This window comes from Populus trichocarpa, chromosome 14, assembly GCF_000002775.5.
Source record: "Populus trichocarpa isolate Nisqually-1 chromosome 14, P.trichocarpa_v4.1, whole genome shotgun sequence".
In the NCBI taxonomy this organism is placed as follows: Eukaryota; Viridiplantae; Streptophyta; class Magnoliopsida; order Malpighiales; family Salicaceae; genus Populus; species Populus trichocarpa.
The window spans coordinates 7369470-7383287 of NC_037298.2; the positions used below are offsets into that span (position 1 = coordinate 7369470).

The 13818-nt window shown below is 32.9% G+C and overlaps 2 protein-coding genes across 5 annotated transcripts; both read left to right on the forward strand.

The window, feature by feature from the left end:
* Positions 1-1449: 1449 nt before the first annotated feature.
* Positions 1450-7465, forward strand: LOC7455379 (glucose-1-phosphate adenylyltransferase large subunit 1). 4 transcript variants are annotated; one of them, XM_002320211.4, is made up of 16 exons: positions 1450-1599; positions 2334-2627; positions 2753-2875; positions 2988-3161; positions 3349-3441; positions 3622-3705; positions 3793-3848; positions 4000-4093; positions 4206-4318; positions 5144-5216; positions 5456-5536; positions 5623-5709; positions 5803-5907; positions 6404-6510; positions 6836-6896; positions 7078-7465. In XM_002320211.4, the coding sequence occupies exons 2-16, from the start codon at positions 2388-2390 to the stop codon at positions 7177-7179; spliced, it is 1593 nt and encodes a 530-aa protein (XP_002320247.2). In that variant the 5' UTR covers positions 1450-1599; positions 2334-2387; the 3' UTR covers positions 7180-7465. The 4 variants fall into 4 exon arrangements, with proteins under 4 accessions (XP_002320247.2, XP_024440682.1, XP_006375412.1 ...); XM_024584914.2 differs by having other exon boundaries at positions 1453-1549; XM_006375350.3 differs by having other exon boundaries at positions 1454-2025.
* A 1107-nt stretch (positions 7466-8572) lies between these two features.
* On the forward strand, positions 8573-11210 carry LOC7486829 (protein COP1 SUPPRESSOR 2). The gene is made up of 7 exons (XM_002320212.4): positions 8573-8740; positions 8836-9039; positions 9133-9256; positions 9540-9613; positions 9875-10032; positions 10283-10674; positions 10810-11210. Exons 1-6 carry the CDS (start codon positions 8652-8654, stop codon positions 10447-10449), a joined length of 816 nt encoding a protein of 271 aa, XP_002320248.1. The 5' UTR covers positions 8573-8651; the 3' UTR covers positions 10450-10674; positions 10810-11210.
* The last annotated feature ends 2608 nt before the right edge of the window (positions 11211-13818 follow it).

The following is a 13818-nucleotide window of genomic DNA, read 5'->3' on the forward strand; positions in this document are numbered from 1 at the left end:
TCAAGTGAAATATGACTTTTTTACCAGATACAGAAGTACTCGTTAAGAGCATCGTTTCAGTTGGCGTTGGCTAAAAATGCACGCCCTTAGTATGGAATACCTGAGAGATAAATACATGTTGAAGTGTCGGTTAATGACAATCCCCCGTTGAGTCATCCACAGGTAGCATAAATATCATAGAAAATTTGAAGTTGCTTGTTATAGAGATATATATATATATATAAATTATTACATGGATCATCCACATGTGAGTCGAACTAATATATTAGCAATAGCTTAGGGTTTTTGCACCAACCAACTAGATCAGACACTCTTTACCCATCCATGTGAATATGGCTCCGGTTTGTGTAATATTTTTTCTAAAATCTCAAAACGTTATCTTGTGCATTCCTTTCTTGTGTTATTACTACCGTGAAATTTCCTTTATGCGAAAGAAGAAAAGATTTTAAGTGGGTGGATTGTGGACTCTTTTTTTTTTTTTTGTAAAATTAGCACAACAAACATAAAATTTTGATATAATAACACCGTTATAAAAAGATATGGTAAAATAACATAGTTTGATCAAGTCATATTTTTGAAACGCATAGTTTGATCAAGTCATATTTTTGAAACGCAACATAGTCAAGACTCTCATATTCTACTTCAACTGGTCGACCGGATAGATATAGTTGTATTAATCATTCGACCGTTTCATACAAAAACTATAATTTTATAAAGTTTTTCTTCCAAATATATTTTATAAGTCAAAATATACATATTTTTTTAACTTCTAAACTAAAAAATAGACTCTAATTAAAATCTCAAAAAATTATTGTTCACATAGTAGTTGGTGATTCTAAGTAGATAAGTATGAGTTTACCATAACTAAATGAGAATCTATCTTAAATAGATCACGTGGATGACATATCATATGCATTTATGAACTAGTGGAACAAGTTTAGACCCAAGAGGAGGTCTGATCGCGCTAGACTAGAATAACAACTCAAAAGGATCATAACTTTTTATTCAATCGTTGAATCGCACTCAAATATTTACAGGAGTTTTCAGAAGCTTTTTTTCCTTAGCAGCCAATGCATCGCTACGCGGACCGTTGGATTTTTAGATATCAAAAATTTCATCAAGACTCCCGAGTTTGATAATTTTGAGATTTTTATTATTATTTTTGAAACCAGTCGATCAGTTTCACTGACCATTACGAATCAGTCGACCAGTTGAGTACAAAATAATACAGTTTGAACATGTCGCGTTTCTGAAACGCAATTTAATCAAAATATATTATTTCACCAAAATTTTTTGCTCATATATCAATTTTTTAAAAATTTTGAATCTATTTGCCCAATTTATCCAAAATCTCCAGATATTTTTATTCAAAGAAAAAGTTCGCAAGATTTTAATGCGGGAATTCTGGGCCGTTATGAAAACCGTGATAAGAAGAACTATTCAAACCTAACAAACCTCTTAGACTCTCAAGTGGAAGTGGAACTTACTCTCACACAGAAACATTCATGGGGTTTCCTTCACTTCACCACTCAACGTGACCCATATGCAGGTTGAAAAGAAAAGGGAAATGGTGATGGATTTGCATGTGATTTGCTCTCTGTAATTATTCCAATTTTATTATTGTTTCTTCTTCTAGATTGATGGAATTTATTTTGTATTGATAATAATATAAAAAAACGTGTACGATTATTTGCATGAGCACATGTAGATGCTAGCAGTCTTGAAACAAAAACCCCAAGAAGAGGGAGTCGGCTCTCCCTGCTATGTTCTTCCTTTCCTTAAAACGTGTATGAAACACATGGGGCTGGCTTTAGTTCTAAGCTGGCTGCGAATCTCGAAAACTTGGTCTTAGTTTCAAGATATCTAGACTAGAGAACCCTTTTTCTTAAAAAAATAGATAATAAATAGCTGTAGACAAAAAAGTGATTGTCAACTGTTAACGATATCGGACCGCCATTCCTTGCTCCATTTTGAGGCAACTCAAGAAACTGCTGCTACTCATTTAGTTCCAAAAATATAATAAAGGTATAATCCCATTTCTTGATTCATCATAATTATTCCCCTTTTCTATTTAAATATGTGTTTGCAAGTACTTTAGGCAATCCTTTCCTTTTAATCCTTGCTTTGTTTTTTACAACGAGGTGCATTACATTGGTTGAGAGCCAGTTATTAATAGATTGTGGTGGGTGCCTATTAGTCTGTCCTGTTTTTTGCTTTATAGAACCTGTGATTTCCCAATCCCAACAGGAATAAGTGTAGTTGTGGAATTTGTTCGTATTGATTATCTGATTTGAAGTAACTTTTTTTCTTTGACTTCCTTTTCACTTGTGCAGTCCAAGAACAGAGAAGATCTCAGTTAGGTCTTAGTACATATAATTTGTGTAGAGATGGTAGTGGGAGAGCTGCATGGATTTATGCCAGTATCCTCCAAGATGAAATCGTCTACACGTGACATATTTCTGTCATCACCATTTGTTGGGCGTAAACTGGGCAATGGAGGACATGCATATACCTCAATTTCGGGTGTTCAGCTATCAAAATTCAACTTCCCTAGGAAAACATGGAACACTAGTAGACGGCACTCAACTACTACTGCAGTTCTAGCCGATTTTACAAAAGACTTTATGGTAACTTTCATATATTTTTACCTTTATTTGATATCCAGTTGCTGTGTCTATATGAGCATGCTAAGTTTCCTTATTGGCCGTTGTTAACTAACTGTTATTTGGATCAACTTGAATTTGCTACGTAGACTTTTCAGGCATCAATGTTTGAGAAACAAGCAGCAGACCCTAAGACTGTTGCTGCTATCATATTAGGTGGTGGAGCTGGAACAAGACTCTTCCCTCTTACTCGAAGAAGGGCTAAACCAGCTGTAAGTAACTCGAAATACTCCTGAAATAGGAGTATCCCATTTTTTTTTCATAATGTTGCAACTCTCAATCCTACTAATTTATCACATTTTGTCTCCTTTGTATGGTACTTAGGTACCAATTGGGGGATGTTACAGATTGATTGATGTTCCAATGAGTAATTGCATCAACAGTGGAATTAACAAAATTTACATCCTCACCCAGTTCAATTCTCAATCCCTTAACCGTCACATTGCTCGAACATATAATCAGGGAAATGGTGTAGACTTTGGCGATGGATTTGTTGAGGTATGTTGAATCTCTTAATTAATATGATAGGCTATACTCTATTTTGAAGATGCTATTTTATATACTAGGATCAACTGTGTGCTTGGTGCAGATAACAGCATAGTCTTTTCCCTTTTTACCTTCACTAGAATGAGTTTTTAGCATCCGAGCAATTGCACTTCTAATTATGATTCATTTTCCACGATAGGTATTGGCAGCTACCCAGACACCTGGTGAATCTGGTAAGAAGTGGTTTCAGGGTACAGCAGATGCTGTAAGACAATTTATTTGGTTGTTTGAGGTATGAAATTCTCTATCATGTCTGCATCTTGATTCTGCGAACTGTCATTCCTAGCAGATTTAGAATAGAAAGCTAATGGTATTAGATCATAGATAAATAATCGGTAACTCATTCATCCAAATGAATATATGGTCTTGATGTTTCAATCTTAAGTGGCCGATTTTGTGGTAATCTCTGCAGGATGCGAAGCTTAGAAACATTGAGAACATTCTGGTATTATCTGGTGATCATCTTTATCGAATGGATTACATGGACTTTTTGCAGGTTTAAGCATCACTTCAAACCTGGTTAACACTTCACTCATTTTCTAGACTCAAGTGATTTTTGTTAAATAATACTCTCTGTCTGCAGAAGCATATTGAATCGGGTGCTGACATTTGTGTCTCTTGTCTTCCCGTGAATGACAGGTTACTAATTTTAATCATAGATTTTCCTGATTCTCACAACCCTTTCCTTCTTCCAGATTGTAATGTCGCCAAGAAAACACAATTTAATTAAAAGTACTTGTTTAGAGTTCTTTTACTTCGATCATCATGGTTTTATTTCTTCTTACTGCAGTCGTGCATCTGATTTTGGGTTGGTAAAGATTGATGAAACAGGACAGATAAGACAATTTCTTGAGAAGCCTAAGGGTGAAAATTTGAAATCTATGGTGTGTTACTTTATTTGTTTTAGCCTCATGAGATAGTGCATGGAACTATATCATAAGAATTGCTGTAGTATGAAACTAACAAGTGTCTTCTTAACAATTTCTGTTGTTTCAGAAAGTGGATACAACTGTTTTAGGATTATCAGCTCAAGAAGCAAATAAATTTCCATACATTGCATCGATGGGTATATATATGTTCAAGACAGATGTACTGCTAAAACTTCTCAGGTAAAGTAGCATGCAAGGAATGCATCTTTCCCTGTACAATATTCTTCATAGCTAAACATCGGCAAACTTACTTTGAATAAAATTTTGAAACAATTGATAACATCTGTTTTACCTCTTAACTATAAACCAAAAATTGAGTTTTATACCTGAGACAGAGCTTGAATCCATTTTAGTTCGTACCTTCTGATTCCAGTATTCTTACCGTTGGATCAATTTGACTTTTAGCTGAACAATTTTGTGAGACAATCACTTATAAAGAAAACTTCTTGTTTATGGGCCTATGTATGGTGCTTTTCTTGGGAGTTCCATAGCCACTATCTTCTATTACTAATTTATAAGAAACATGTGAAGTGAGCATATTACTGTTGAAAGCACAGACAGATCAAAACAATAATGATTTTGTTAAGCTCCAGTCCAATCACTGCTTCCTTTATCTTGATCAATCATATTATTCCACACTTCAGTGCTAATTCAATGCCATATCAGGCTAATGATTTTAAAACTAACGGTATTTTACTTTGTGAGTGTGCTAACATTTCAGAGTTTGCAATCTCTTTTTGTCATGGTAGTGGGGAGAGACCAGTGTTTTGTTAATCTGCTATTTGATGGAAGGAATTATCCTTACACCATAGATATGAAGAATAAATGGTTTATCCCATATAATTGATTTTCATGCAGGGTTGAATAAACTAATTTGTTAAACTTTTATAATTCATGAGTAGGGCTTCACGAATTCAACACATTTCCCCACAAGCAAAAACATGAACAGTAAAGAGTAACTTGGAATAATCTTACTTTTTTCTGCTATGATAATTGCTTCTTTAGGTGGAATTATCCAACAGCCAATGATTTTGGATCAGAAATTATTCCAATGTCTACAAAGGAGTATAATGTTCAGGTAATTTCCTCGATTAAAAAACGATCATAGTTTAACTTGTAACTAGATCTCAATACTGCATAAATAGAGTTCATACTTTCTGGCCTTGTGAAGCTTGCCTTTTATGGATTGCATCTTAAAACCATATTCCATTTACTGGTTTTAAGTGAGAGTGTTTCTATGTGAATCTGCATCATAAAAAGGAAATGTTAAATTTTACTCCAGAAATTACTGATGGAACTTTGTTGATTCCATACCAGGCATATCTATTCAATGGATACTGGGAGGATATTGGAACTATAAAATCTTTCTTTGATGCCAACTTGGCCCTAACGGATCAGGTAGTTTTCTTTAAACTTTCCTAGTGCAGTTTTTGGTGGTCCAAATGAATTTTTATAACCCGCCATCTTTTTCCATACTTTTGAAGCCTCCCAATTTTCACTTCTTTGATCCTCTGAAGCCAATCTTCACTTCTCCCCGATTTCTGCCACCAACTAAAATCGAGAAGTGCCGGGTATGATTTTAAACTCATTTCTTATATACTGTAACATTCTCACGGTCATGTTTCCGTGAACTGAGCTTGTCCATTAACTCTTAGCTATTATAGGTCAAGGATTCCATAGTTTCGCATGGTTGCTTTTTAAGGGAGTGTAGTGTTGAACGTTCCATTGTCGGCGTTCGCTCTAGACTGGAATACGGGGTTGAGCTGAAGGTAACCTATTCCCTTCTCATTCTTTTGTTTGCAATGACAAACTAGCTAAAAGTTCATCTGAGGAAGAGACATGACAGAAAGTTCCTTCTGGATAATAAACTGAAAATAATTGTCAGTTGGGACTGGACTTTGAAGTTCAATGTCTGTCCTAATGTTAAGATAAAGAAGACTATATCATGCATGTAATTTCTTCTAGCAATATGTTAGCAGTTGCTTGGTAAATAAGTTATTTGGACCTCTAATATGGAACATCATTTTGTGTACATCACAATGATATAGTATGAATAAATATGCTGTGGAAAATCTAGTGGATTTCATATGAATCTTGTTCCGATAAGCTTGACATTCGCGTATCCAGAACAAAGATCTTTTTCTCATCTTGCTTAACAATTGGAGGACATGTTTAAGAATCAAAGCCATGTAATCAGTGCACTTGGATTACATCAGTGCTCTGAATCGTATTTGGAATGATTGTTCTGAATCGTATATTCCACAGGATACCATGATGATTGGTGCTGATTATTATCAAACAGAGGCCGAAATAGCAGCCTCTTTAGCAGAAGGAAGAGTTCCAGTAGGTGTTGGGAAAGATACCAAAATCATGTAAGTTCACTACAAAAGTAAACAGAAGCAAAAGATTTTGATATTTGAACTGATGTTTTCAAATTGCTCAAGTTTTTTGGCAGAAAGAATATATTTAAGAACATATGAGGATCCCTTTCTTCAACTTTTAGCAGCCTCTTTTATTTTCTTGTTGACATATGCAACTAGAGAACTGTGGACAAGATAGTTAACTGGAATGCAGTATAAATGTGTCCTGCGCCGTTTTATATTTCTCTTGTGGTGATAAATGTTTTCAATTTAACCCTTTAGAGATAATAATATAATTATTTATGAGGCACATATGGTTATTTCTATCGTCCTGCAGGAATTGTATAATCGACAAGAACGCCAGAATTGGAAAGAATGTGATCATAGCAAACAAAGAAGTAAGTATTTCTGCAAAGTTGTCAGCTCCTTCCCTCCCTCACCCGCACCACCATTTTCTGAAATTCCTCTGGAGGGAAGGGGGTAAAGAAGGTTAATGATGTATATTACATTTTCAAGATACACTTGTGAACAGAGCATGCTGTACATACTCAAATTCTGTGATTTTGGCTTGAGTTGCAGGGTGTGCAAGAGGCAGAGAGACCATCCGAGGGATTCTATATCAGATCAGGAATAACTGTGGTGTTAAAAAACTCTGTAATAAAGGATGGAACGATCATATAGAAGGCGAGAAGGTGCATACATGTATATACAAGACTTGATCATGGTTGTGTGCAGAATAGGACTGCACTCCATGCAATAGGTTGATCTTGTCGTTACTTCCTTTTGTATTATCAGAATTTTGAATCCCATTTTCATCCAGCACAGAGACAAGGTTTCTGGTCCATAGATATGTCAAGGATTTTCATATAAGTTATTTGGGTATAAGGTGTCAAACTTTATTGAACCATTGATCAAAGTAAAATTAGTCATTGAATAAATTATTCGGTATTCGAGATTTATTAACAAATTTGAGGAGCTTTGAAGACTTGCCAAACTCTCCTATAACGAGTGGCTTTCTAAGCACCGATCTGGAGTCTTGGATCCATCTATCCACAAGTGAGTCTTGCTCTTCTTCACTTGAATTTGGCAACCTGCCATTGCATTAATCTGGCAAGACTTGCAGATAAGTTATGATCTAAACGAAGGTACAATGAGTTAAGGATGATAAAAAAATAAATATATTACCATTGATCTGGGTAGAGATGAATGGTGGCAAAATCTATTTGCGGGATTTCGTTGTTAGAGATCAAATCAGTGCCAAAAAGGAGGTTGCCAGGATTTGATTGCTTCTTTGAGTCGCCATAATATCCTTCTAGCCCTATTTCTAGAAGATGGTGATTATCAATGGATTTAATGTGTGCTGCCATTTCACTGACCCAGTCCTGCAGTAATTTCAACAAGAGTCTGCTTTGTTAATATTCCCCCATTAAATTTTGAATTTTTTTCTTTAAATTATTTTTTTAAATATTTTTAGGTATACTAATATTAAAAATAAATTTTAAAAAATAATAAAATAAATTATTTTAATACATTTCAAAAGGATAAAAAATTAAAAAATTTTAATTATATAAGATTTGAACATGAAAAAAAAATTAATATCACTTAATATTGATATTAAATCTTACCTGGGTGAATTTTAAAATTTATCGACTTGAATTGTTTAATAATGTAAGTTTATATTGTTTGATTTTATATAAATGATTTGATTTGGAGCATGATTTTTCTTTTCTTTTTTTTCTCTAAATTTTAGCAATTCATATTTATATTTTATATTAAATATGTAGGTAATTGACAAGTATATTGTATATACCATTCAATTTTTCTTTAGTTCTTATGAAATGTCTGCATAAATTTTTATAAAACCTCTGAATTAAAATAAATACATGTACTAATTCAACTTAAATCTAATTGCAATTTCAATTAGAATTTGAATACCTTTTATTCTGAAATGAAAAAAAAAAAAACAAATTCCCCGCTGATTGCAAGACTTTGACGTACTGAAACGGTGGCGTTGAAAATGAGAGTGAGAAAGAACGAAACGCTGCGTTTAGATTGGGTTTCCGCAGAACATCAATGTTACTAAAAGTCTAAAACGTTAACATTGACATTGAAATTCCAGAATCGGCATAAAGGGCAGGAAAATAGAGACGCGGATGATGCAGAAGAAGAGAAATTTCAGGAAGAGGACTTTCGAAGAAGATGAGCATAGCAAAGCATCAGACGACGACGAACAAGAAAGAAGGTAAAAAATAAAATAAAAATAGATTAAATACAGTTTCGAGAAATAATTAGGGTTTTCAGTTACATCGATTTAATTAATTAATTAATGGATGTCAGATTGGCATTAGAAGAGGTGAAGTTCCTGCAGAAACAGAGGGAGAGGAAGTCAGGAATCCCTGCATTAGCAACAACTTCGCAAACTGCAACTACAGTAGCTGCCAAATTAACCGAAAAGGCCGATGGAGATGGCGAAAAAGAAGAGCTTGTTCTTCAAGACACTTTTGCTCAAGAAACTGCTGTCATGGTCGAAGATCCCAACATGTACCTTACCTACTATCTTCTTTTTCTTTACAGTTTTATTTTTGAGGTTTCTTCATCCTGGGCGGTTGTGTTTGTCTTAATTAAAACCCACAGGTTGCAGTATGTTGAGCAAGAATTGGCCAAGAAAAGAGGGAAGAATATTGATGCAACTGATCAAGTTGAGACGGAGTTGAAGCGTGCTGAAGATGAATTATACAAAATTCCGGAGCATCTTAAAGTGGGTGGCTTGGTTTTAATACTAAATATTTCTCCATTTACTATTTATGTTGATCAAGCTTTTTTATGTCAATTTTCAAGAATGTTCTTGTAACGTGGAACTTGTTGTGAGTATTAATCTTTTTTCTTTCTTTTTTTGAAAATATGTATATGTACTTGCGCGCGCGCGTGTGTGTGTGTGTTTCTTATGCTGTTCTGAGATGCTGGTTATCTTTACCAGGGACAATCTGATATAACTTTCACTCTTCTAACTGTTTCCTGAACTTCTCACTGCATGCTGTCAGGTGAAAAAGCGAAACTCAGAAGAAAGCTCTACTCAGTGGACAACTGGGATTGCGGAGGTTCAGCTACCCATTGAGTATGCCTGCCTTTTTAATTTATTAATAAATTGTGATCTGTGTTTTGGCGTATCTCTTTTGGCATCATTATATTTGGAGCACTACCATGCTCAATTTGCTTCATGAAAGTGGAGTGTTTGCCTTCAAGGGCAATCCTTATCTGATTTGTTTTGCGTCAATTCTGTTACTGCATGATGTAATGGGCATTATAGAAAGAGTTTCTGAGGTATGGCTTGACTGTTTATTCTCAATAAACTTAATAACTGTTTCCTTGGTTGCAGATACAAACTGAGAAATATTGAGGAAACAGAGGCAGCCAAAAAGCTTCTACAGGAGAAAAGGCTGATGGGTAGACCAAAATCAGAATTTAGCATCCCTTCCAGTTACAGTGCTGATTATTTCCAACGCGGCAGGGATTATGCTGAGAAACTTCGACGAGGTTGCTGGCTGTTTCTTATAATATTGCACCCTTTCATCATATGAGTGGATTGGTTCTTTACTTCACCCCATCTTTTTACTAAAATCAAAATCCAGGTCTTGCAAGTCTTGAATGTGTGGGCTGTTTATATCCCTATATTTCTTACAACCTTCTCTAAAAATATGCTTGCTCCATCTTTTAATGCTCTTGAGTGATTTTCCTTTCTTTTCCCTTCTTCTTTTGTTTTTTGACCATGAAGATGAACTTGCAGATCATCCTGAGCTGTACAAGGACAGGAGTTTGCAGGATGATGCTGTTGCTGGATCCAAACCAGCTGATAACAGCACTGATGCAGCTGGACGGAGGCAAGCTGCAACGGATGAGTTCATGCTAGAGCGCTTCCGAAAACGAGAACGTCATCGGGTCATGCGTAGATAGCATGCACTTCAAACATGCGACATTCTGAGAAAAGTAATTTGGCAAGGATGGCTCATTTTTTGTTGTAACCTTTGCTGCTTCAAAATGTTTTCTTAGCAACATAAGATGGCATGGTCACTGCAACCACTCATGATTCAACTTGCCTGTATGGTCATGCAGCAAGACAGGGATTGGGTAATTAGATTGGAAATGTCACCAATCCCTCGTTTTGCAAATAACTAGCAGGTTAGTGGTTGGAACCTTATACTTATGGTGAATGTGCATTTCCTTAGCCACCAACTACTTTCCGTTTATTATGAACTGCTTTCTGTTTGAGAAATCAGGATTCTCACGGCCTTTTTGTTTTTATCCTTTTGCCAGCTCGTTCAAAATCATGGTTGTCAATTGACAAATTGAGGTCGACGGTACTTTACATCTATAAGGTATGGGTAGAAGGTTGTGGCAGAATGGGGCTTTGCTGTAGTTTTAATTTAATGTTCTAGCGTGTTTGGTTTAAGCAACCTATATCGTATGAAGGCTTTGGTTTTTCTTTTCATCTGTGAAACTATTTCAGCTGTTTTAAAAATAAGAAAGTGTAGAACCGTGTTTGTTCACATCTGCATTGCAGCGCAGATTGTATGATAATGTAGATTAGCTCTGGTGAAATAAAGCCATGCTCGATCCATTTGCCATGGCTATTATGGGTCCAGATTAAATGATCACATAAACTATACCTTCTCGCAAAAGACCTGATGATGATGATGAATTTACATTTTATTTGAGTTATGGCTTTATTTATATTTAAAGTTATCATTTTGCATGTAACATGTTAAATTTTGTCATTGACTCTTTTTAGTGTACGCGAAATTTTCAAAATGATTTTGAACTTATTTTCTTAGAATTTATCTTCGAATGAATAAAGCCTTCTATAATGCTAATAATTCAAAAAACTTTTTTCAATTTCACCCCTACTATTTTTTAATCTATAAATAATTGTTTAATTTTTTTTATTTCACTCCATTTTTAAATATATAAATAATCTATCAAATTATAATTATTTTTAAATTTCACCCTAATAATTTTTTTAATCTTTCAAATTCAGTCTCTATTCTTTTAATTGTAATTCATGTTGTTTGGCATGATTTTTTTTTTAAAAATCAAATTTCTTTCTCCTTGGGGATTTTTCTTGCAAATTTTTTTCTTATTTTTTTTGTTTTTATTTTATTTTTGGATTTTGCATGCTTTTTCTTACCGATATTTTTTCACGGATTTTATTCTTTAAAATTAAATTGGTTGAGAGTTAAGTTTCTTGATTTAACTGAAGTTCAAGATTTCATAGGTCAATTCTAAAGGCTAGACCAAGTTTAGAAGATTTGTCCGAGTTTACTTGGTTTTTTTAAAAACAAAGGTGTTGTCTTTTTTACTCTTTTTTTGTTTTCTTTTATTTTTTGTGATTTACTTATCATTATTTTCAATTTCACTTTCTAATATTTTTTTAATCTATGAATAATTTATGAAATTACAAATGTTTTTTAATTACGCTTTTATTATTTTATTATTTTTCATGTTTGGTTTTTATTATTTTAATTGCTATTTATTTTATTTAGGTTTATTTTTTAAATTGTTTATTTTTTTTACAAATTTCATTATCGTGGAATTTTTTCTTCACTCTTTTATTATTATTTTTTTGCAAGTTTTTTTTAATTATTTTAATGATTTCATTATGAGAATTAAGTTTTTTTATTAGGTACATGATTTATCGATACGAGTTTTAAAGATTAAAGATTAGATAGTTTAGAAGGTTTGCTTTTTTTTTTTTTTAAGTTGAGTATTTTAGGGAGTTTTTTTTATATATATATTAAGTTAGTATTGGGTTGTTTGATAATATGGGTAGGTTTAAATATGAATTTATTTTTTAGTTTATTTATGGAATTTGGATTTTTTTACCCTAATTTTTTTATAAAAAAAATTATATGTTGGTATAAATTTTGCTCGGCTCGTGACGAATCACGGGCACACATCCAGTTACATACTAATCAGTTGAATATATTTTAGGATTATAAAACAGTCATAAATGGGGGATGGTGATCGAGAGAATTCAAGCGTATGTCGGTTCAAGTTTTCTGAAATTTGGACGAGATCCGAAGTTATTACGTTGTACTATCCGTTGTACGTACAGTTGAGATGCCACTAATTTTCTTCCAATCAGACAATAAATTATAATTGCAAGCATTGTTGTCAAAATCGCTATTCCTCTCAACACAATTCTCATTTTCGAAATAGCTATTGACAAGAAGTAATTGACAAGGAAAAACCGGTATTCTTCTCCTCACATGTTTCTGCTAACTGGAAGCTTCTGTTTTTTACTCTTTTTTTATTTTTATTTTTTAATATTAAGTTTATTAAAAATTAAATTTTTTATTTATTTTGATTTTTTTATATAGGTTATTATGTTATTATGGTCTTGAAAAAACATTCTAGCATTAAGATAATGCTAAGTTTACAATTGTTTATTTTTTATTATATTATTAAGTAAATAAATTATTTATCATATTATTAAATAAAAAATAAATCTGAAAAAATATAATTAATATGAATTGAGTTTCAAGATTAATTTTAATTTATTTTATATATTGTTATCATAATATTAAAAAAACATACTGGCATTGAGTTGGCTCAATTTTTTAAGCATTTATTTTTTTATCATATTATTAAATAAAAATTAATTTAAAAAAAAAACATAATTATTAAAAATTAAATTTCATGATTTATTTCGATTTACTTTATAAGGTTATTATAGTCTTAGAAAAACATCACAGTATTGAGTTAATGCTCGGTTTTATAAACGTTTATTTTTTTATTATTTAATTAAATTAAAAAAACAAAGTTATTAAACTCAATAAGTTCATAATTCAAGTTACGAGTTCAACAAATTAACCTAAGTTAACTCAGATTAATTTAATGTGTCATCATTTTAATATTTTTTAAAAAAAATATCATTTTAAAAATATTTTTAAAATCACATCATATTTTTATTAATTATATGAGTTCTTTTTATCCTGTCAAATTAACTGACCAATACTTATACAATTTAATTTAAAATTTAAGTTAAGCAAGAGTATAAAGGAGATTTCGGATTCAACCACATTAAATTAGGTTTAATGGCACATCGAAGAATTATTGGCGTTATTTTTTTACGTACAAGAAATTTTTGATCCCGCCGGGTAGGGCAGGGAATTGTCTATTGATCCACTAGACATCTAATTCTTTTCCTATATGCTATCCTGGTTAGGCAGACTTTTGTATACTAGAGTTTTCTGATTTGTAGCTGCAAGAAACCAAATAAACAGAGAAGGTATACTGTAGAGAGAACATCCTCGGTGCTGCAGC